The sequence below is a fragment of the Myxocyprinus asiaticus genome, chromosome 23 (assembly GCF_019703515.2).
Source record: "Myxocyprinus asiaticus isolate MX2 ecotype Aquarium Trade chromosome 23, UBuf_Myxa_2, whole genome shotgun sequence".
In the NCBI taxonomy this organism is placed as follows: domain Eukaryota; kingdom Metazoa; phylum Chordata; class Actinopteri; order Cypriniformes; family Catostomidae; genus Myxocyprinus; species Myxocyprinus asiaticus.
The window spans coordinates 38,751,356-38,772,173 of NC_059366.1; the positions used below are offsets into that span (position 1 = coordinate 38,751,356).

At 40.1% G+C, this 20,818-nt stretch overlaps 1 protein-coding gene across 2 annotated transcripts in view; it reads right to left on the reverse strand.

The window, feature by feature from the left end:
- Nucleotides 1–530: 530 nt before the first annotated feature.
- LOC127414062 (lysyl oxidase homolog 4-like) overlaps nt 531–20,818 on the reverse strand; it is a 47,870-nt gene continuing 27,582 nt past the window's right edge. For both annotated transcript variants that reach the window (XM_051651768.1, XM_051651767.1), the window contains 8 exons: nt 17,385–17,539; nt 14,421–14,588; nt 13,642–13,804; nt 13,308–13,551; nt 6,373–6,488; nt 6,152–6,288; nt 3,276–3,387; nt 531–3,178 (listed from right to left, as the gene is read on the reverse strand). In XM_051651768.1, coding sequence (XP_051507728.1) covers nt 3,108–3,178; nt 3,276–3,387; nt 6,152–6,288; nt 6,373–6,488; nt 13,308–13,551; nt 13,642–13,804; nt 14,421–14,588; nt 17,385–17,539 — 1,166 coding nt within the window. In that variant the 3' untranslated portion in view covers nt 531–3,107. The remainder of the gene's footprint in view (nt 3,179–3,275; nt 3,388–6,151; nt 6,289–6,372; nt 6,489–13,307; nt 13,552–13,641; nt 13,805–14,420; nt 14,589–17,384; nt 17,540–20,818) is intronic.

Consider the following 20,818-nt stretch of genomic DNA (forward strand, 5'->3'; position numbering starts at 1 on the left):
TGGATAAACTTTGTTTTTCTCTATTTGTTTGTAGATTAATTAAGAGTTGAAAGTGATAACAAATACATAGGCAAAAAGATGATTGAGAATGAAATGATGAAAAATATTTATTTATTTGGCATGTCAGGCCAGCAGAGAAGGCTTTGCTGACCCTGAGAATTCACCACTGAGTATAAACAAGATAGAGAGAATTTGGCATAGCCAACGAAAAACAAATGCTATGACAGGATGTGCCCTTGAGTCTGCTGATTCATGTAAAGCTGTATTAATAAAAAAAAATAAAAAAACTACAACCCTTATGTGATTTCTTAGCAGTCATCTTTATAGTTTCCAATACCATTTTGCTAACTTTGGAATTTATATTTTGTGTTTCTCGCTGTCAAAGTAAAACTTTTACAAAGGTCACATCATTTTTAGCTGTCATCAACAGGCCCAGCCGGAACATACAGACTTTTTTCCCCATTCTGCGCTGTTTGTTACAGAAATAATGAAACATGGACAAAAATCTTTCACAAAAACATTTACTGATAATGGAGACAAGTCACTATACAATGGATCATTGTATACAAGAGTACAGGCAGCTGACTGAGACCTGAAAAGGGATATTTATTCACATTTGACACCAGTTGTTGACATTGACATAACATTACTGTAACATCCACTACAAAACAGTAACAAGAGTTTTACATCATGTTGCAGTAGCTGGAATGATTTTAGTATCACATTTCCAGTTATATCTATCCTGGCTGGCCAAGTGATTTTAAACAATATGTTGGACAAACTGGAGAAGACACATATTTCATCCCTGAGGGTACAGAAATTACATATAAGAGCTTAAACTCTCAACTGCTCCATAAGAAAAATTCATAATAGCACCAAAAGTTTATAAACTTAGAACTATGAAGTAAAATCAATTTATGCACCATGAATAATAAAAGCATACAGTGATATGATGTAAGTCATAAATAGAAGCACTTGTAAATGGTTCAAGGGTACACAAGAGTAATGTGGTGGGAGTAACTGTACACAATGTAGGGATGGGTTACTGTGATCTTAAAAATGGCATTAAAAAAGTAGTGTTGAAATTAAAGGAAAGGGAAAGGGCATCAAAATCAACAGATTACTATTTAAACAGATTGATGAAGAAATATACTCTAACATGAGAATTTGGGATAAACAGTACAGGAACAAATTATGGATCAGTTCATAACATGCACAATAACTTCTGTTATATATGTCATTTACTGTGCAAATAATTACATACATAATTCCTAAAAACACAGTACGAAAATGATAGTGTTATTTTCACTATTTATAGGTAAAGAATGCAACAAGTGTACACTAATTTTAGAATATATTCAATACTCTGGCAAACCAAACATTGTCTCTTGAGTTAGAGTTAGATTTTAGTTCATCTTCAAATGCTGTAGTAAATATTGTATATGGTGATTGGTATTAAAATGCCAGCCATCATATAGTTTTCCCAGCATCCAGTAAAAAAAATAAAAATAATCTAATTATATTTTCAGGACACTTTTTGCAACATTGTAATAACCTTTATATAATAATTATAATAATAAGTACAAGCTAGACTGCGCAACAAGTTCCATTCAACCACAAATCAAATCGGCAATACGTTTAATTAATATACAAACAGTAAACCATTTAGAAAGCGTTTATTAATACTACCAGTTATGAAACTAATAAATCGCTCACCCAGAAAATGTGTTGAACAATGTATTAAATAAATTAATCTTCAGCATATACAACATCCTTTGTTATCCTTTAGGATTTAGGAAAATCACTGACAAATTAAGAAAAGGTCTATCGAAAAAGGCAAGCAAGTACAAATACCTGAACATGTCAGTAAACAAACAAACACACACAAGTGTTCATACATGGTAGTGACTCACTTATTTATACCAGAATACTGACGGTCCATCAATAAAGTGCTTAACTCAAATAAAAGAACTGAAATTAGATATAAAACTCAAAAATTAACAGAAAAAACAAACAAACAAATTGCATTTGGATGTCGTAGATCTTACTATAATCACATTGGTAATATCAAAGTGTTTTGCACTCAGAACACACCAATCTGTAATATCCTTTGGTAAAGTATAGTTCAAATGAGTTAAAAATTCTATATTTATACTGAGGCATTAGTTATATAACAACATGTCATGAAATAAATATATGGGTACAAGTATGAAAAATGTGTTATTTTCTATTGCTACTTTCACGGTGCTCAGAACTAAAAATTTTCAATTACATGATAAACTCTCAACAATTCCCTTTCAACAACAACATAATTTAGTAAAAAATAAAACAATGTCCCTAACATTTAATCAGCAGATAATACATTATATTATTTCAGTTGATTTCCAAAAAGCTGTTAGACTAACACCATGTCATAACCAAGCGTGAAACGCCAGGCAAATTTCTGTCCACGATGAACACAAAACTGTTTCAAAGTTATGAGGAGCGGAACTTGATTACGGACCAATCAGATTTCACCGTGGGCGGGGCTACCCAGTGTGATGCTGCAGACCACATGACTGAAAAACGATTACCATAAGACTTGTGGTCATGGCTGGTTAGGACAAAAACTAAGATTTACATGGAAGAGAAAGCTTTTATCTCTCATTAGCTTACCAGACATTTTGTTGCCTGGTTAGGACACATGTAATTCAATGCCGTAGAGCCAACCAGCAGGTTGAAGATCTCTTCCACAGTGGTGCTGCTGGTAGACCGTTCTGAGATCAGTTAGGAAAATCTTTCTTTTTCAACCAGATTATTGTCCAATAAGCTGCATTTCTGGAACCATTTAAAGGGTTCATTCACACAAAAATGAAAATTCTGTTATTTACTCACCCTCATATTGTTCAAACTCAGTCAGCATTCACTGACATAGTACTGACAAAAGATACAATGAAAGTGAATGGTGACTGAGGTTGTCAATGCCTAACATCTCCTTTTGAAAGGAAAAAAAAAAAATCATACAGTAAATATTTGGAACAAGATGAGAGTGAGTAAATGATGACAGAAATTTCATTTTTATGTAAACTATCACTTTAAGAAGATCCTCTCACCTCTTTTTACTAGGCTCAAATAAAGTTGTTGCTGATTTGATGCTGATGCTCAAACAAATCTTCAGTTTCAGCGCTATAGGAGTCACCTGTGAAGGCAGTGTGTATCAGACAGGGAATGTAGAGTACTGGCATGCTTGAGCATGTATGCTTGTTGTGGTTGATTTATTGTTATGAGGATCATACCTGCATGGCAGCCATACATAAAAACTCTGTGTCCATCATATCTGCACCGGCAACGCATGGCGTTGTTCATAAAGTCTGATTCAGCCATGTCCAGGGACGGATTTACCTCAACCTGACAAAATACACAAAAATGTATATGTGCAATTCTAGTGGTCCATAAAATAAGATCTAATCTAAGCTAATGCACCATCCACACAGAGAGAGCTTTGGTTTATTTAACAAATCAAGTTAAAGCTAAAGGGTGTAATTATCATGCCAATAGTGTCAACAAACAGAATTGCAAAAATCGTGGTCATTTCATCACAGCATTGTAAAACTTTCATAGATGCAGACATGCAGAACCAACAAGGATGTGGAGCTTATAAGGAAATGTTATGCAATCATTTCGCTCATTTTGCTATTTTACAAATTGGGTCCACCTAACAAGCCTCCCATGTTAAAGTTATGTAATAGCAATATAATCATTTATTAGTATGAAAAGTTGCTGTTAATGCAGGATATGGGGTCAAAAGGTTGTCTTTAAGAGCTTATTCTATGGAAATTAAAAAAATAAAATCACTGGAGCAGATGTGATTATGCCTGTACAAACTATTTAAACGCTGATAGCAACACTGATGGTAACATTTTTATTAGTAGCTACACTGAAGTTAATTATTTTGTGAGCACATTAAAATGTGAGTGTGCGTCAGTATAACTTATGTTTGTTTTTTTTGTTTTTGCATTTTTAATGACAGTGTGCAACTTTACCTCTGGACTGTGGAGTTCTGGGTCTGTCCATATGTTTAAGCGAGAAAGTGCCTGTTGGGAGTGAATTCCTCTGAAACTAATTGACCATATCTAATAGTGGGGGATATAGCATGCTGTACTCTTCCAGCAGGAAATGCTTGCATTGGGTTATTTTTGGTAATTGAAATAGCTCAAGCAAAGGGCAACATATTCTCCTGGATTATGAAGTAGCCCATTTAATGGCCCCAAAAATTATGTTTAAAATGACAAATGTTAGATTTACTGTTTAGAGGTTTCCCATAAGGGAATACGGGACCAAAATACGGGACATCCTGGTTAATAAAGGTCAGTTGGCAACCCTTACTTGGACTATAATTGAAGGATTTGAGACTTGACTTGGACTCTATGTTGCCTTGCAAATTGGTCTGTCACTTAGTTTGATCGTTTGTAATAATTTTCAAGTGCTATTTATTTAAGCTTAAAATCCCAAACACTTTTTTGGGGCCATTGAAGATGGATCATTTACACAGAAATCTGCCCCAGCGCTGGATGATAGCACTGTGTCATTGCTCGGACAGGTTGGCATGAGATAGCTGGCATGTTGACATTGCACTATATGGAGACATAGAGGATCAGTTGGGAACTCTGACCTTTAAGTATCGCCATGGCTCCCTGCTGTGCCATACATAGCTGCAGCCTGATGCCGCTTTGTAATTTGCATCTGCCAAGCATGCCTAAAATACATGCAAATCTATCATGTCGAGCAAATAAATCTTGAAAATGGTCAAGGCACGTAGGTACACTGTAATTAAAACAAAGCTTCACATCAGCCTATATTTACAACTGGGGTGTATAAATGGCCTCTTGATTGGCCCTTAAAGTGGCTCTTTGATAGGCTGCTTTAGCATGTGAAACGCAGCTGCGGAAGTGCCCCTTGAGATTGCAGTGCCCAAAGTGATTTGGAAGATTAACACGTTCCAAAGTTAATGACAGAGAAAAAAATGACTAAACTGCATCCTGAAAGGAAAATTTACTCTTTAGGAGAGTCCCAGCATTATTAGATGTTATTTAAGGAATTGCGAAAAATGCTTTGTGCTGTGACTACCATGAGAGTGGCAAAATAGACATCTTCTATAGTTCAGACACTCTACATGGTTAAAAGTATGTGGACAACTGAACTCTACACACCCATATGTGATGGCTAAAGGAATATTCTGGGTTCAATACAAATTAAGCTCAATCAACAGCATTTGTGGCATAATGTTACCACAAAAAAATTATTTTGACTCGCCTTTTCTTTAAAAAAAGCAACAATCTTGGTTGCAGTGAGGCATCTATGATGGAAGTGAATGGGGGCCAATTTTGGACTGTTAAAATACTCTGTTACAAAAGTATAGTCACAAGACGTAAACAAATATGCATGTAAACATGATTTTAGTGTGACAAACTCACTTACTAACGTTTTCTATGTAAAGTAATAGCCAATTTTACGATTTCGTTGCCATGACGATGTAATGTCAGCAAACCCTAAAACCTTAAAATTACTGTGAAAATGACAATTTAAACAACTTTAATGTAAGTGCTTTTATAAAATTAAAAACTTCATATCGCTGCCTTTAAACCCTCCAAAAATTGGCCCCATTGACTTTCATTGTAAGTACCTCACTGTAACCTCAATTTTACTAAATACGTTTTTCTGGTAATCAACATTATTGCTGATTAAGCTTAACTTGTATTGAACCCAGAATTTTCATTTAAGCATTTAACTTCAAGTTAATTATTAGGAAGTCGGTACAGTATAACAGCTTTCACTTTTCTAGGAAGGCTTTCCACTAGATGTTGGAATGTTTGGGGATTGTGGAATTTTGCTCCTATTTAGTCGAAGTTCCAATTCATCTAAAAAGTTTTTCAGTGGAGTTTAGCTCTGGGTTTGTGCAGGCAAGTTCTTCCACACAAGACAGTGTTGCATTAAAGGTTTTTATGCCCCATTCTACTGAAAATGTTTGTCTAAGGAGATTGCATGGTATTATGCTTGATTTTATGCACCTGTTAGTAAGTGAAAAAGCCAAACCAACAGTATGCCATAGTTTTGGCTATATAGTGTATTTCAAATCACCACATAAAAGAAAAATAAATTTAAAAAAAAACACCTGCATGATGTAATCTCCAGGTCTCACATCAGTGATGTCTATCCACTGGCAATCGATATCATGGCGGTATGTGTCCCAGCAACCCACCGAGATCCCTTGATCTCCATAATTGTAACATGAAAAGCGTTTGTGAAGTCCTGATAAAAAAGACAAACGGTTCAGTGTATTTGAACTCAAATCATGGATGTCTAAGATTTTACATATTGTAACTGGTCATTTACCATCAGGGCAGTAAGTGTCCTCTAGACAGAAACTGGCTTTATGTCCTTCAGCCACCCGACTTCCGTTGAGGGTCAGGAGATCATAATGTGTAAACACTTCAATGCTGTGATAATGCCTGAATAAACAATATTACAATCAATTAATGTTCATAATTCAGATAAAGTCATATAATTCATTAGTGATTGCTAAGGCAAGCATCACTATTAATATTGTGTGTAACTCACCGCACCGTTCGTGCAACTGATATAAATTATGCCTCACATTGTGGCTTGTATAGGAGACGTGCTTTTAGACTTATGATTTCCACATGGTGGATGGTAAAACGGGGGAAAACATCCTTTATAGTCTATTGCTAGACTCAACCTGATCCTATACTTAGACTCGAGCCATATATAGGGATCACAATATCATTGTGATTGAGGGTGGACTCTTTTGACTTGGGCCATTAAGCAACCACCAAGAGCATGCTAGCAACTGCATAGCAAGCAACATGCTAAAAACCACTCAGAATACCTTTGCAACCACATAGCAACACCTTGGCAATATAGTGGCGAGTTTTGCACAGGCAAACACCACTTACATTTTCTAAGGAATAAGTAATAATTTAGTTCAGAGATGTCATATTTCATGCTGGCTGGTGAAAATGTGGAGAACAGAAGATCACTATGGACTGCTGCCTAATGACCTCACTGCTCCTACATGAAGGTGTTGGCTGCCACGGTGACGCCCTGTACAGGAAGTTGTTGTTATGCTGACGAGGTTACGCTTGCAGACCTGTTTACTTAGCTCGTCTGAATGGACGGCTTTCAAACGCCAACCTCGTTGGTGTTGTTTTAAGAGATTAATAAAACAGGTTTGGCCCCTGAACACGCAGAGCCCACACTTCTCCACAACTGCTTGCCTTGTTCCCACAGAATGGCTTTGCAATTATATTCAGAAAACATGTAAAGGTAGTGGAGGTGGTCAAAGCATCTAATTAATTTAGAGAGACGAAAGCAAGATTTCTGACAAGCCATGACCTGTTTCATAAACAGGGGTCTTGTTCCATTTTTTGCATAATGAAATGACTGACTGGAGTGAATGGGTCTAAAGAAATTTAAGGACTAATTCCACAAATATTCTTTTAGACAAAAAAAAAAAAAAAAAGAGTGACATATGTCAGGTTTATTCCTAACAGTTTGGAATGGAGGTGGAATGTCTGGGTCATGCCTGTTATGTAGTACCTTTTGAATTAAAACAAAATTAATATGCTGGGGAAGCTCAGACACTTAAAGGAATAGTTCACCCAAAAATGAAAATTCTCTCATTATTTACTTACCCTCATGCCATCCCAGATGTGTATGACTTTCTTTCTTCTGCAGAACACAAATTAAGATTTTTAGAAGAATATTTCAGCTCTGTAGGTCCATACAATGCAAGTGAATGGGTGGCAAAATTTTGAAGCTCCAAAAATCACATACAGGCAGTTTAAAAGTAATCCATATGACTCCAGTGGTTAAATCGATATTTTCTGGAGGGTCGCGTGGCGCCGTGCGGGGGTCGGGCGTGTGGGCGGCGGGATTCGGTGCACCCTGTTCCATGTCTGTTCAGTGGGGGTGGTGTGTCGAGGAGTTCGAGGTCCTTGGGCTCTGGAGATGTTGGGAGACGCTTGCGTTCTTTGGCCTGTGGCCCCGCAGACCAGGGACTTGGTTTGGGCGGTGCAGCAGGAGAGATTCGGCGTCGACTGCCAGGCATGATTGCGGCGGTCGTTGTGGACTTGGGGGATCTTGCTGTGGTGCGTCGATCAATCGCTGCCATGGAGACGGAGTTCACTGAGTTGGTTGCAGAAATGTCAGAGGGGCAGTTGGCTGCTGGTCCGCTGGTGGCCGGGGTGGACTTGGAGCGTGTTTGGGGGGGTGGTTTTGGAGGATCTTGGGAGTCGTGGCCGGCGGGGCAGCGTCCGAGTTGTTGGGGTTCCTGGGAGCGGGGAGGGCCGAGATGTGGTGGGGTTCCTGGACGGGCTCTTCCAGGGTCTGCTCATTGTGGCAAGCAGGTTCCAGCTCGGGGATCCGCTGGGGGGGACGGGCCCCGATCAATTCTGGCCAGATTTCTGGGATCATCCGATGGAGATCTTGTGTCACACGGGGCTGGGAGTGGAGGAGGGCTTTCTTGGAGAAGCCACATATTGTGCTTCATATTGGCTGGAGTTTGTTCTATAGATTGTTTACTGTTGTATGGTTCTGTCTCTCAGGATTTGTGTAGATTCGCCAGACTTGTGCGGTCTGGTGGTGGGGTTGTCGTGGGGGCTCTCGTGGGCGTGCATGGACTGTTTGGGTTTGGAGGAGGGATGGATGCCGGTTGCCGTTTCTTTTTTCTGTTTTTCTGTTTTTTTTTATATTCTTGGGGAGGTTCAGGGTTTGTTTGTTGCTCTGGTGATGGAATGTGGTCTTTTGTGGTTTTGTTTTTGACACACAGTCTGTTTTTTTTACATGTCGGGGTGGGTGGGTTGTCTCTCTTTAAGTGGAGTGTGGATGGGTTGAGGCGCCCATGAAAAGTAGGAAGATTGTTTCTTTTCTTAAACGTGGGAGGTGTGAGGTGGTGTTTCTGCGGGGGGTGCATCTTTCCCCGCGGGAGGCTGAGGGATTTGGAAGGATGTGGGGTGGACGTGTTTTCTTTCCCTCATTTCATCTGTTGTTGATTGCTTGGTTGGAGGTATTTTAGTCTCTGATCGTGCCCTGGTGAGTTTGGAGGTGTTGCCACGTGTGGAGGGGGGAGGTCATGTGGTTGGCACTTTGATGCATCCCTTTTGCAGGGTCCTGAATTCCAGAAGGTGCTGGAGGCTGGGGTCGATGTCTGTATGGTGGACCTCGGTATCCTCGGAATCCTCTGTGGCGTGGCTTGTGGGGCACTTGTGGTGGTTCTTGGGGGTCGGATCATGCAGTGTGCCTCATTCACTGGAGGATCCAGGGCGCGAGAGCTTGTGGAGTTGGAGGGGAGTGTTGGGGTGCCGGGGAGGAGATGGGGCGCCAGGTGTCGCCTGGTGTCCTCGGAGAGTTGACCTGATTGAAATGCAGATGTGGTGCTGTTTTGTCATGGAGGGTGGAGTTTTGGCTGTTCAGGGCAAGATGGTCGTGTTTTGGGTCGGTGGATGGGGCGGAGAAGCTTTTGGCTGGATGTGTGGAGCGGGGGGAGTCTTTTTCTGCCGTTCCCTCTGTGAAATCTGCTGGTGGTGGGATGTTTGCCTCGGCCATTGATATTAATGGTGCTTTTGAAGAGTTCTGTCTTGTTCTCTGTGGTTCCACGTCTTCGTCTGCTGGTGAGGACATTGGAGGCTTTGTGGAGCTGTTGGAGCTCCCTGGATTGACAAATGATCGGGAGAGTTCTCTTAGTTCTGGGATGGCCTTGGGGGAGCTTGGTGGGGTGGTTGGGGCCTTGCCTGCAGAAGGGGCTCTGGGGCCAGATGGATTTGCCGCTGGGTTTTTTGGATATTGTGCTGCAGAGCTGGCTCCAGTTTTGTTGGAGAGTCATTGAAGAGTGGAGGGCTTCCGCTGGCTGTGGTGTGGGCCCGGATCGGTCTGATTCTTGAGGGGGACGAGGATCCGGGCGAGTGTGGGAGTTGCCGTCTGGTTTCCCTGATCCAGCTAGACATAGGAATATTGTTGGGAATTCTGGCTGGCCGACTGGGTGGAGATGTGACATCTCATGTATGTGTGGATCAGGTGGGGTTTGTTCAGGTTTGCAGCTCTTCTGGTGGCATTGGGCATTTCGTCTGTGTCGTGTGGTTGGTGGCGGGTGGTTGGGCTCCGGTCACTGCCATCTCACTTGGCGCCGGAGAGGTGTTGGGTGTGGTGGAATGGGATTGTGTTTTTGGGATTTTGGAGATGTGTGGATTCGGGGATACTTTTGTTGGATGGATTGGGTTGCTTTTTGGACGCCAGTTGGCGGGGGTGCAGACTAGTGGATTGGTTTCAGATTGTTTTGCTCTGGATGGGGACGCCCGGCAGGGTTGCCCTCTTTCCCCATTGTTATTCTATCTTGCCCTGGAGCCATTGGCTCCAGGGCAAGCCAAGGGAAGAGGATATACCAGGGGTGGTGGCGGGAAGTGTGGCACGTGGGCTTTTTTTGTTGTTCGTCACTGACCCCATTGGATTTATGCCTTGTCTCCACAGAATTGTTGATTCCTTTTCTGGGTCCTCGGGGTGCAGAGTCAGTTGGTATGGGTCCGGGGCTTTGGCTCTGGCAGTGTGCTGCCTAGTGGCGGCTTTTCAGCCAGGCGCCTTCCAGTGGCCCAAACAGGGCATTGGGTGTTTGGGCATTTTGTTCCAAGTGAAATTGTCTGGTTTGGTTGGGAGTTGATTTTGACCCATTGATGGGGTTTTTTTTGGGTGATGTGGGCAGGTGGGCTTCATTGCATTTGTCTATGATTGGGAAGGTTAATGTTGTTGAAATGGGTTATATTCCAGAATTTGGCTGCCTGTTGCGGTCTCTCTCTGTGGATGTCCCCCTCTCTTGTTTCAAGCGATTTGGTGGCATGGCGAGGTCCTTCATTTGGTGCGGTGGGCGTCCTAGATTGCATTTTAGTGGGTTGCATAGGCCGATTGGTGGGGGTGGGCTAGGCCTACCCGAGATTTTATTTTATTATTATGCATTCGGTCTCGGACGTTTGGCTCATTGGTCGCTTCCGCCTGGGGGAGCCCCTCCCTGGTTTTGTGTTGAGCGGAATGTTCTTGCCCCTGTTTTGCTGTTGCAGGGCATTTCTGTCGGGCTATTCAGAGAGGTTGGGTTGCACCCCGTTGTGGACAGGAGTATCCGGAGTGTTTGGTTCAGACATTTATTTGGATGTTGCCTCGAGCATATGGCTGAACCCTAAATTATGTATAATAAGTCCCTTTCTGCTGGTCGGAGTGGATTGTGGGGGGTTTGCTGCCATCGGTGGCCTGTATTGAGATTTTTGGGGAATTTGGTTCAGCATTTTGGGATTCCCGGATCTCAGTTCTGTGGGTATTTGCAGCTGCGCCGCCTGCTCTGTATTGTTTTTGGGGGTGGCACGCACCCCCCTGGGGTGGCGAATGCTCTGGGAGAGGTGATTGCTGCTTTTGAAAGGGGTCGTGAGACATCGGTGTGTTGCCCCCTGCTGGTTCGGAGTCTGGGGGATGGAGCTTCGACTTCTCTCAAGAGATTATGGGAGGGGGATTTGGATTTGGTGTTGGAGGAGGGAGTGTGGGCTAGGATTCTAAAATAATGTCAGGTCTGTGTCTGGAGATGCAGGGGTTTGCCTTGTGCAATTTGAGATTTTACATGGATTCTGTTGGACCCCCTGTGGATTGTGTGGGCTTGGTCTTGGAGATGCGCCCACCTGCTGGCGATGCCGGTCGGAGGATGGAGATACAGGCCATGTTTTTTGGGGGTGTGTTGGGATTCAGTAATTTTGCTTGAAGGTTCAGAGTTGTGTGTGTGACGTTTTGGGTGCTCTGATTTTGCTTTGCCCCAGACTCTGTGTTTTGGGTGATGGGGCGGTCATAGATTTGGGGGACAGGCATATAAAAAATTGGGTTCTGACCAGAATCATGATCGGCAGACAAATTATTTTAAGGGGATGGAAGTCGGACGGCGCGCCATCATTTCCGGAGTGGTGTGCGGAAATGGGGAGGGTGGCAGCTTTCGAGGAGGAGGCAAGTAGAATGCTGTGTTTTGGGGACTTGTTTGTTAAGAAATGGGGTCATTATTTAGCGTTTTTGGGGGCTCTTAGGGAGGGGATGGGGAGAGAGAAGTTTAGTTTAATTATGTATGTTTATTATATATATATATATATATATATATATATATATATATATATATATATATATATATATATATATATATATATATATATATATATATATATATTTTGTGTGTGTGTGTGTATTATTATTTGTGACCACAGGGGTGTTCGTGGGGTTGGTGATTGGGGAGGGATATTAGTGGGGGCTAAAAGTTAAATGTTGATTCGATGTGTATGTGTTGTTTTTTTCTCTGTTGTATATTTTTTTTAATCAATAAAAAATGTTAATTGGAAAAAAAATCCATATTTTCTGAAGCAATATGAAAGGTTTGGGTGAGAAACAATTTTTGCTAGAAATTATTCTTCCTGCCCAGTAGGGGGCGTATGCATAAAAACACAAGAAGAATGTGAAAGTTAAAGTGGAGGCTGACTGAGCAGGGATTATAATTTATATTAAAATTGGACTTAAATAATGATCTGTTTCTCACCCACACCTATACAAACGCTTCTGGAAAGATTGATTTAACCACTAGAATCATATGGATTACTTGTATGCTGACTTGTGTTATTTGGAAATTCAACATTTTTGCACCCATTCACTTGCATTGTATGGACCAAAAGAGCTCAGAAATTCTTCTAAAAATCTTAATTTGTGTTCTTCTGAAGAAAGAAAGTCACACACATCTGGGAGGCATCAGGGTGAGTAAATGGATAACCAAAAACAGTACCCCATTTTAGTTTAATTTTCTTTGAACTATTTAGATTAGAGAAAGGAAAAATTAAGAAACGCCAGTAATAGTTCCTAATAAACTGCCGGTTTTTCTTTTTAAAAGGCAAGGAACATGGCAAAAATGGCAACATCTGCTCAAACCAAAGAAGTGAATTTATTTTAAAATTCACCCCTACATTTACTTAATTGTAATATTCCAGTTAAAAAAAAAAAAAAAAAAAAAAATGAATTCCTGTAAATCTGTAAAATGGTAACTTTAATATTTCAATCAATATACTTATGAACAATATACAGTATACAGTATACAGTACAGAGGGCTTTTATATCATCAAATACTCAACAATGGGACATTTTCACAAGGTACGATGACCTTTTTTTTCCAGCAACATTCATACATTTCTATTCTGTTCAAACGTCTTCATGGCAAAAATAAAAGAAAAAAGAAAAATAAAGAAAAATCTCACCTGTGGCACTGGTGCCAGGTCCAGGACTCTCTTGATGCATGGGGACGGAAGTCGGCTCTGCCCAGGTTCATGATACGGGAGGAGAAACGTAGAAGACGACGGTGACCATACGGCCAGTTCATACGGCTGGCAGAAGAGGAGAGACAGTTCTCCTCATGCGCACAGGTGAGTAAATGCAGAGGTCTGTCTTCCAGGTAAGCGCTCTCTTGCACGAGCTGAGCATCCAATACCAGGTCAGGTGCCGCTAAAGATAGAATGTTGATTTATTCATGTTGATCCTTTAATGCAGATAAAACTTTAATGTGCATCAGATGTAATCGTTCAAATTACATACTTTCCGAACAGGTGACACCAGCTGCTTTAGCCCCGCCTCCACGAGGACAGTGGACGTAACTATTACGACGACACTGCTGGATGGAGATTTCTGTTCCAACACAGTGAGTCCCACTCAACAACACTTCCTCTGCTGCAGGGTCCCCTTGCCAATAATATGTGTCCTATACACAGGCCAAGCATATGTAATAAGCGCTCACATTTGCACACTGCAATGAGCCATAATGTCCAGATCAGATTTTTATGATTATAACAGGTAGCTTGTGTTAGTTTGTGTACAAACAGGATTTTTTTAATTACTACTGTACATTGTAGTAATGATAATGAGATTTCTTTACATTACAGTAATGAGAATTATGGAGAAATATGCTTAATTGTCATGAAAATAATGTACAAATTCTTATTGGTCCTAAAATAGATGTCATTTTCTTTATGCAAAGTGTTTTTTCTTTTTTTATAATTATTTTTTAATTATTATTTTTTTTTTAATTTTTTTTAAGTATTCAACTATTAACATTTTGAATTTGTTGTCTACATTTTTTTTAGTTCAAAAATGTGCACAACAAATACCAAAGTTACCTGTCATTCTGTCTGAAAATACACAGTTTACCGTTAACCTATCCCACCCCTTCACCTCTACAAAACAACTACTGTATAAAACTAATGTTGCCCAGAAATAAGCTCTCAAACACACTCAGACGGAGGCAACCAAAGCAAATAAAACAAGAGACATATTCAGGCGATGTTCCTGGAAAACACAACATTCTTCAGAAGTCTCACCTGATGGGCACGAGCGGCAAACCCAAAGCCCAGCTGCCTGCACAAGACCATGGCTTCATTTATTCCCCAGTTCTCACTGCAAACCGTCCCCCATCGCTTTCTGCCCCCCACCTCCATAAGCACCTCCACACGACCCTCGCCTGGATCCCTGCCCCCTGCCAACCGCACCTGAAACACAAACACTGTTACAGAAGAGAAAACCAAACATACAATGGCCCCAAAATGTATTTGGTCTCCTTTGGACACTTAAGTCTGAATGTCATTGAATTAGATAGCTAAATATGGTGACAATCAAGTGGTATCTGCAAACAAATGATGCTAGACCTTTTGCAATGAATATACAGAGCATAATACTAATAGACCAAATATTTTATAATTCTAAATTCCACTTGTTTTAATATTTGGTTATAAAATCCAATGACATTCATACATTTTAAAGTGTGTCTTAAGTCTCCAAGAACTTTTGGGGCCTGTATACAGTCTGTGACTGACTGATTAGAGCTATTCTATAGGAATTATGCTGGATCTGTAGGGGTTGTTGAAAGTAAAGTGTTGGGGAGTAGTTAACAAGAAGTAACAACACTACTTGCTTAACTACATTTTTCAGAAGCTTGACAGTAGTTAAGCTATTTTAACAATAGTGCAGCTTTTCCAGTAACAAGCTGCATTTTCAATAGTTTAGAGCTGTAGTGTCACTAAATGCTACATTTGTCACATTGTATTGCAAACGTAGCAATGGAGCCAAGGGAGTAATCAAACAATCAACTAAATTGTCCACTCTCTCATATGTAGCGCTGGGAAAACCAAATAATTTAAGTAAATCAGTTATTTTGGACAGTTCATGTAAATGAACCAGATTAAAATAAAGAATTTCCTTTTATTTAGTGTTTGGAACTCTAATTCATTTAAGTGAGTCAGTTCTTTTGGATGGTTTAGGTAAATGAACTAGTTCACCTAAATGATTAACTGATTTACTTGAGCCGTGCCAACATGATCACACGTGAAGTCGGCATGATGTTTCCGATAGTTTCGGTACCCTAGATTCGGCGACTGTATGCCGACGCGCTGACATGTAGCATTCTTATCAGACATGTTTGCAATGGTTTCAATGGGTTTACCTTTCCACCTGGCGCAATTGGCAGCACGTTGCATCAGCTGCGTGGGAGACTAGGGTTCACAGCCAGGCAGTAACAACATTTGAATAATGAATGACGAGCATGATTCTGAGGTTTCACTTTTCCCTCTAACATTACTTTTTTACTCCACTAATGGTTAAGGTAAGGTTTGGGAATAGAATCTATAAATATATGCTTTTCTCTTCATTGTATAACGTCCTGTAAAACTGAAATCAACTTGCTTCACTACTAGCTTTTGGCGACCTCCCCTGGACATAAATGGAGCTCACACGTGCCCATATGCCCTACAGCACTTACCGCTTTGGCCACTGGGGGTAGTGTTTCAAAATTTCGGTCAACGTATACCGATTTTACCGAACGTAAAGTCAGTCTACTCTTTCCGATTTCACTGTGAGATCAGGCTGGCCATGCACAGCCTTAAAGGGACTTTGCTTTCTTTTTTTAAGTGAAGTATTTAGTGCATTGCTGCTGTTTATCACTACATTTCTATTCAGTTTTAGAAAATAGGGTGTTTTCTAGTTTATTAGTGTATATTTATAAATGTATGCTCAGTTTAATGTTGTCACCCTATTTGTTAAACCCTTACGAAAATTAACAATGGTTTTACTGGGGGGGCCTGGGTAGCTCAGCAAGTATTGACACTGACTACCACCCCTGGAGTCACTGTGAGATCAGGCTGGCCATGCACAGCCTTAAAGGGACTTTGCTTTCTTTTTTTAAGTGAAGTATTTAGTGCATTGCTGCTGTTTATCACTACATTTCTATTCAGTTTTAGAAAATAGGGTGTTTTCTAGTTTATTAGTGTATATTTATAAATGTATGCTCAGTTTAATGTTGTCACCCTATTTGTTAAACCCTTACGAAAATTAACAATGGTTTTACTGGGGGGGCCTGGGTAGCTCAGCAAGTATTGACACTGACTACCACCCCTGGAGTCGCGAGTTCGAATCCAGGGTGTGTTGAGTGACTCCAGCTAGGTCTCCTAAGCACCCAAATTGGCACAGTTGCTAGGGAAGGTAGAGTCACCATGGGATAACCTCCTCGTGGACGCGATTAAGTGGTTCTCGCTCTCAATGGGGTGCGTGGTAAGTTGTGCGTGGATCGTGGAGAGTAGCACGAGCCTCCACATGCTGTGAGTCTCCGCGGTGTCATGCACAGGGAGCCACATGATAAAATGCGCGGATTGACTGTCTCAGAAACGAAGGCAACCAAGACTTGTCCTCTGCCACCCGGATTGAGGTGAGTAACCATGCCACCACGAGGACCTGGTAAGTAGTGGGAATTGGGCATTCCAAAATTGGGGAGAAAAGGGGATAACAAAATTTAAATAATAATAATAAAAAAAAAAACATGGTTTTACTGTAGAAATATTGTAGTAAATATAACTGTTGTAACCATGGTTAATTTTTTTATTACAATAGTTTTACTGCAATTACCGTACCATGGTTAAACTATGCTCACTGTAGTAAAAAACAATGCTACTTTTCGTAAGGGAATGCCACCCTAATGAAATCTACAATCAGAAATGATCAAGTCTAATTGTTGTGCATCTACAGTATATATATATATATATATATATATATATATATATATATATATATATATATATATATATATAAAATCATTATTATTATTATTATTCAAGTAGCTTCAATGTAGTCAGTTACTTAAGGTTAGTAGCTTTTAGTGTAGCTAACTACTTTGTTATGAGTAGCTTGTAGCTTTGAAAGCAACAGTTTCAAAGTAGCTTACCCAACACTGGAAAGTGCATGTGTATTTGTCACTGCATTTAGAATTACACCAGAATAGAAGGTGGTCTTTTGCTCACCGTGGTCTCCAAGCCTGTCTTAGGGACATTGCATTTGACAGAAGCATCCCTGTTGTGTTTGAATGTCCAGGGAGGGACTTCCTGGAAAAAACAATCTAAAATGGAACGCTCTGTGCCTGTGCACTGCACTGAGTTCATATGGATTGGCCCTGTACCTGTAAAACAAACATAAAGACAATGTCAAAGGGGCTTCCCAAGTTAAAAGTCTTCGAAACAAAAACAAAAAATACTCTGCCTGTTTGGGTACTTTACTTTTTGGGTACCATAAAATACACTAGACACTTTTTAAATGACCCTGAGCTTACTAGACCCTTGAAAATGTTTCTGACTGATCCAAATTTAGCAACTGTTCCTGACTGATTGCACTGTGAATTCGGCGACAGTTGGTCCAAAGTTTCCAAAGTTGTTGAACTTACGGGGATGTACGAGCTGCAGTTTCCAGGTGTAATGTCCTCAGAGGTGTGCCAAAAGCAAGTTCTTAAGCAAGTTGTAAATTATGTAATGCAGTCAACAGGAAGGCATATTTTGTCAACCGTACTCCCTAACCAAACCCAAACCCTAACCCTAACTATCAGTGGACTGTCATCGAATAGCACTTAGGGTTGCCACCCATCCTGTAAATTACACCCCTGGAGGGCTATCCCATATTTTTCAACTTTGAAGGTGGCAACCTTATCGTGCTCATCACTGATTAGGTGAACGAGATTACTTACTGGCTTCCATGGGACAAAAAGCCTGTGCTTGCGCAACATGCTATCAGTTGCCTCACAGGAAAAGGTAATTGCATTTGGTATTGATGCAATAATGTGTGATGGGAAATGTCACTTGTCACCGTCACATTCGGTAGCATCACGTTAACTTCCCGTGTGATCATTTTGCCTGTCCAGCATATTATCAGAGAAAGGTGAAAGTGTTTTCTACATAAATCACTCTGGTGTTTAATGTGAAAGCAGAATTCCTCTCCTCTTATGGTCAGACACCTATGTGGGCCACACATGAGTCTGATCAGAATCAGAGGTGTGCAGTGTGTGCATGAAATCACTGTCATCACTGTCTTGGAGTTCAGTGGAGATAAGGAAAGCACAACTTTCTAACAGCTGTCACAGTTCATTTTCCTCTTTGTTTATTTGTACTGTAAAAACAATGTTTTGATGCATTAAGTCTTACTGATCAAAAAGACCATTTTCTACCACTGAAACCTAGACCAACTGTTTAGTTTCTAAAACAAAAATGTTAGCCACTGCAGACAAACACAGCAACCTTTTTGGCCCCAGTTCTGGGAAGCAGATTGCTAAAGATTGGCTAAAACCCAGAGAGTTAATGTGCATACGTTTCCTCCTCATAGAGAAAATTACATACAATCAAGGATGTAAGCAGAAGATTAGGGGGGACCAAAATTACAATTTTAAGAATCAGTCATTAGAAAACCTATTGATCGGCCACTGATCTAAATATGGAGTGGTGGTAGTGTAGTGGACTAAAGCACTGAACTGGTAAGCAAAAAGGTTGTTGGTTCAATCCCCACAACAACCACCATTGTGTCCTTAAGCAAGGCACTTAACTCCAGGTTGCTCCGGGGAGACTGTCCCTGTAATAAGGGCACTGTAAGTTGCTTTGGATAAAAGCATCTGCCAAATGCATAAATGTAAATGTGTCCCCCTCAATGTCTATGGTTGTTACATAGAATAAAATAAATAAATAATATTATATTTAGACTATATATTATATATTTTTATAAATAAAATGGAAATACACATTTGTTTGAGACAGAAAAGAAAAACGTAACTATTGTTCCTTTAATTCCACCAACTGACATTGACGATATGATAATCAAAAATCAAAACTTTTAATCATTGTGCCATTTGCTTCCGTATGAAAATCTTAATCATGTCAAATCTTAATCAAGTACAATCAGAAGAAATCAAGTAGAAAAGAGTATATGACTATCACAAGTTTAAAAGGCAAGTAAGTAACAGAGAAATTGAAGTTTAAGTAGTCCAAAAGTGGCTAATGGAAAGGGAGTGGTTTTGTGATGGACTGCACTGAACAGTTTCACTAGACTGTGGTTTTTGGAAAATGGACATTTTCTTCTCTCTAAAATTAAACAACATATACTGTATATCCTGCATTAATAGTGTTTTTCTTTCATGGGATGGCTATAATCCCTATTTTAGGAGCAAATTAAATGACTATATATGTAATATTTCATTCAGCCAAGTGCAAATGTCAGCATAAGTTTGAAGCCAGAGGACAAACTTTGGAAACAGAGTCCGCACTCTGCCTCTTTATATTATATGTTGGTAGAAATATGCTTAATGCAGAATGCGTATATACATTCTCAAAGAGGGTGGCTTGAAATGCCTTGTCTATTGAGCTTCACTGAGGTAAAGCCAGATTTTCCTCGCTGATACAGCATTTAAGCACATCAAGTCATCTAGGGACTTACTCGGAGGTCAGGCTTAGAGCATTCTTCAAAAGAATGTGTTGCTTTACACTGTATTGACCCTCAAAAATGATCTGCATTGTGATACAGAGCACGCGCTAAATACATGATCAGATTAGATAAACCATAGCTGCTTCTGAATTCACATACTTTTAGAGTATGTACTGAATTTCATAAAGAACTTAGTTCTCCATTAATGAATTACCTTCCTTAGGTACACAGGTGTCATTTGACCCATATATTCTTTGACCTATGACATACTACCAACAACTGCGAAAATAACTGTATTTAATTTGTGAAACAAAATTGAACCACAATAAACAACTTTTTTGGTTTCTTTAGCACCTAAACTTTGAAAGAGATGCCCAAACCATAGTTCTGTGCCACTTTATTGATTTTGAGGATTCCTCTGGTTCCGTGGCTTTAAGGGATAGCAAAGGAATCTCAGCAGATGCAGTAGGTCATCCGGGTATTGTTTGCCAACTGTATCATGAATACTAAGTTTTTGGACACCCTGCTTATTTTATATACTGCTTTTTGCACGCAGTGTAAAAGGGAAGTATGCATATTCGCACATGGAGCATTTTCTTTACAGGAAATTCACAGAGGATGCTTTTCACTAGAAAGCATATTTATGTAAATATTGTCTCATTAAACTGGCTTGTGAATTCATATGTTTTTAATGGCAATGCAATGAATGCTGTTCAGACACCATTAATTAGGATCACTTCTAAATGTGGTGACCAAAGACGGGTGCATGTCAACAGACTTCCTATTTTAACTTTCTGTCTGAAACAGCCCAGCTCTTTTTTGTCAAAGAAATGCTAATTTATGCCTTTTCCCACTCAAAATATGTTTTTGTGGCCTTGGCTGTACCAGGAAAATTATACACAACAATAAAATGCCTAAAGACTGCTACATTATGGAAGGGTGGAAATCATAAGCTTTGATCTTAAGTATTCCTACCACTTCTACAACCAAACTACTGGAT